This window comes from Sinocyclocheilus grahami, unplaced genomic scaffold (assembly GCF_001515645.1).
Source record: "Sinocyclocheilus grahami isolate Dianchi unplaced genomic scaffold, SAMN03320097.WGS_v1.1 scaffold181.1, whole genome shotgun sequence".
Taxonomy (NCBI): Eukaryota; Metazoa; Chordata; class Actinopteri; order Cypriniformes; family Cyprinidae; genus Sinocyclocheilus; species Sinocyclocheilus grahami.
In genome coordinates this window covers 1,955,375-1,955,687 of record NW_015505360.1, presented here as the reverse complement: position 1 = coordinate 1,955,687, position 313 = coordinate 1,955,375, and the positions used below count along the sequence as shown (strand labels likewise).

The following is a 313-nucleotide window of genomic DNA, read 5'->3' as shown; positions in this document are numbered from 1 at the left end:
TCTCAAGTTTGAAACATTTACCCTTATGACTGGGTTTGTGGTCCAGGGTCTCACACACACACACACACACACACACACAAATAAATAAATAAATAATAAAACTTGTAACTAACAAATCTCTTAATGTTACAGGTACTTCGTCCATTCCTGCTGAGACGTATCAAAGCCGATGTGGAGAAGTCTCTCCTCCCCAAAAAGGAAATCAAGATGTATATTGGGCTCAGTAAGATGCAGAGAGAATGGTAAATATTAGTAGTACTAATGTATGTCTGAAATGTGTGTTTCACGGTTGATTTACCAGGCATTTTTTATT

At 37.1% G+C, this 313-nt stretch overlaps 1 protein-coding gene across 1 annotated transcript in view; it reads left to right on the top strand.

Moving 5' to 3' along the window:
* Positions 1 to 313, top strand: part of LOC107594298 (SWI/SNF-related matrix-associated actin-dependent regulator of chromatin subfamily A member 5-like) — a 13,313-nt gene that overhangs the window by 6,169 nt on the left and 6,831 nt on the right. The window contains exon 10 of the mRNA XM_016284296.1: positions 133 to 242. Coding sequence (XP_016139782.1) covers positions 133 to 242 — 110 coding nt within the window. The remainder of the gene's footprint in view (positions 1 to 132; positions 243 to 313) is intronic.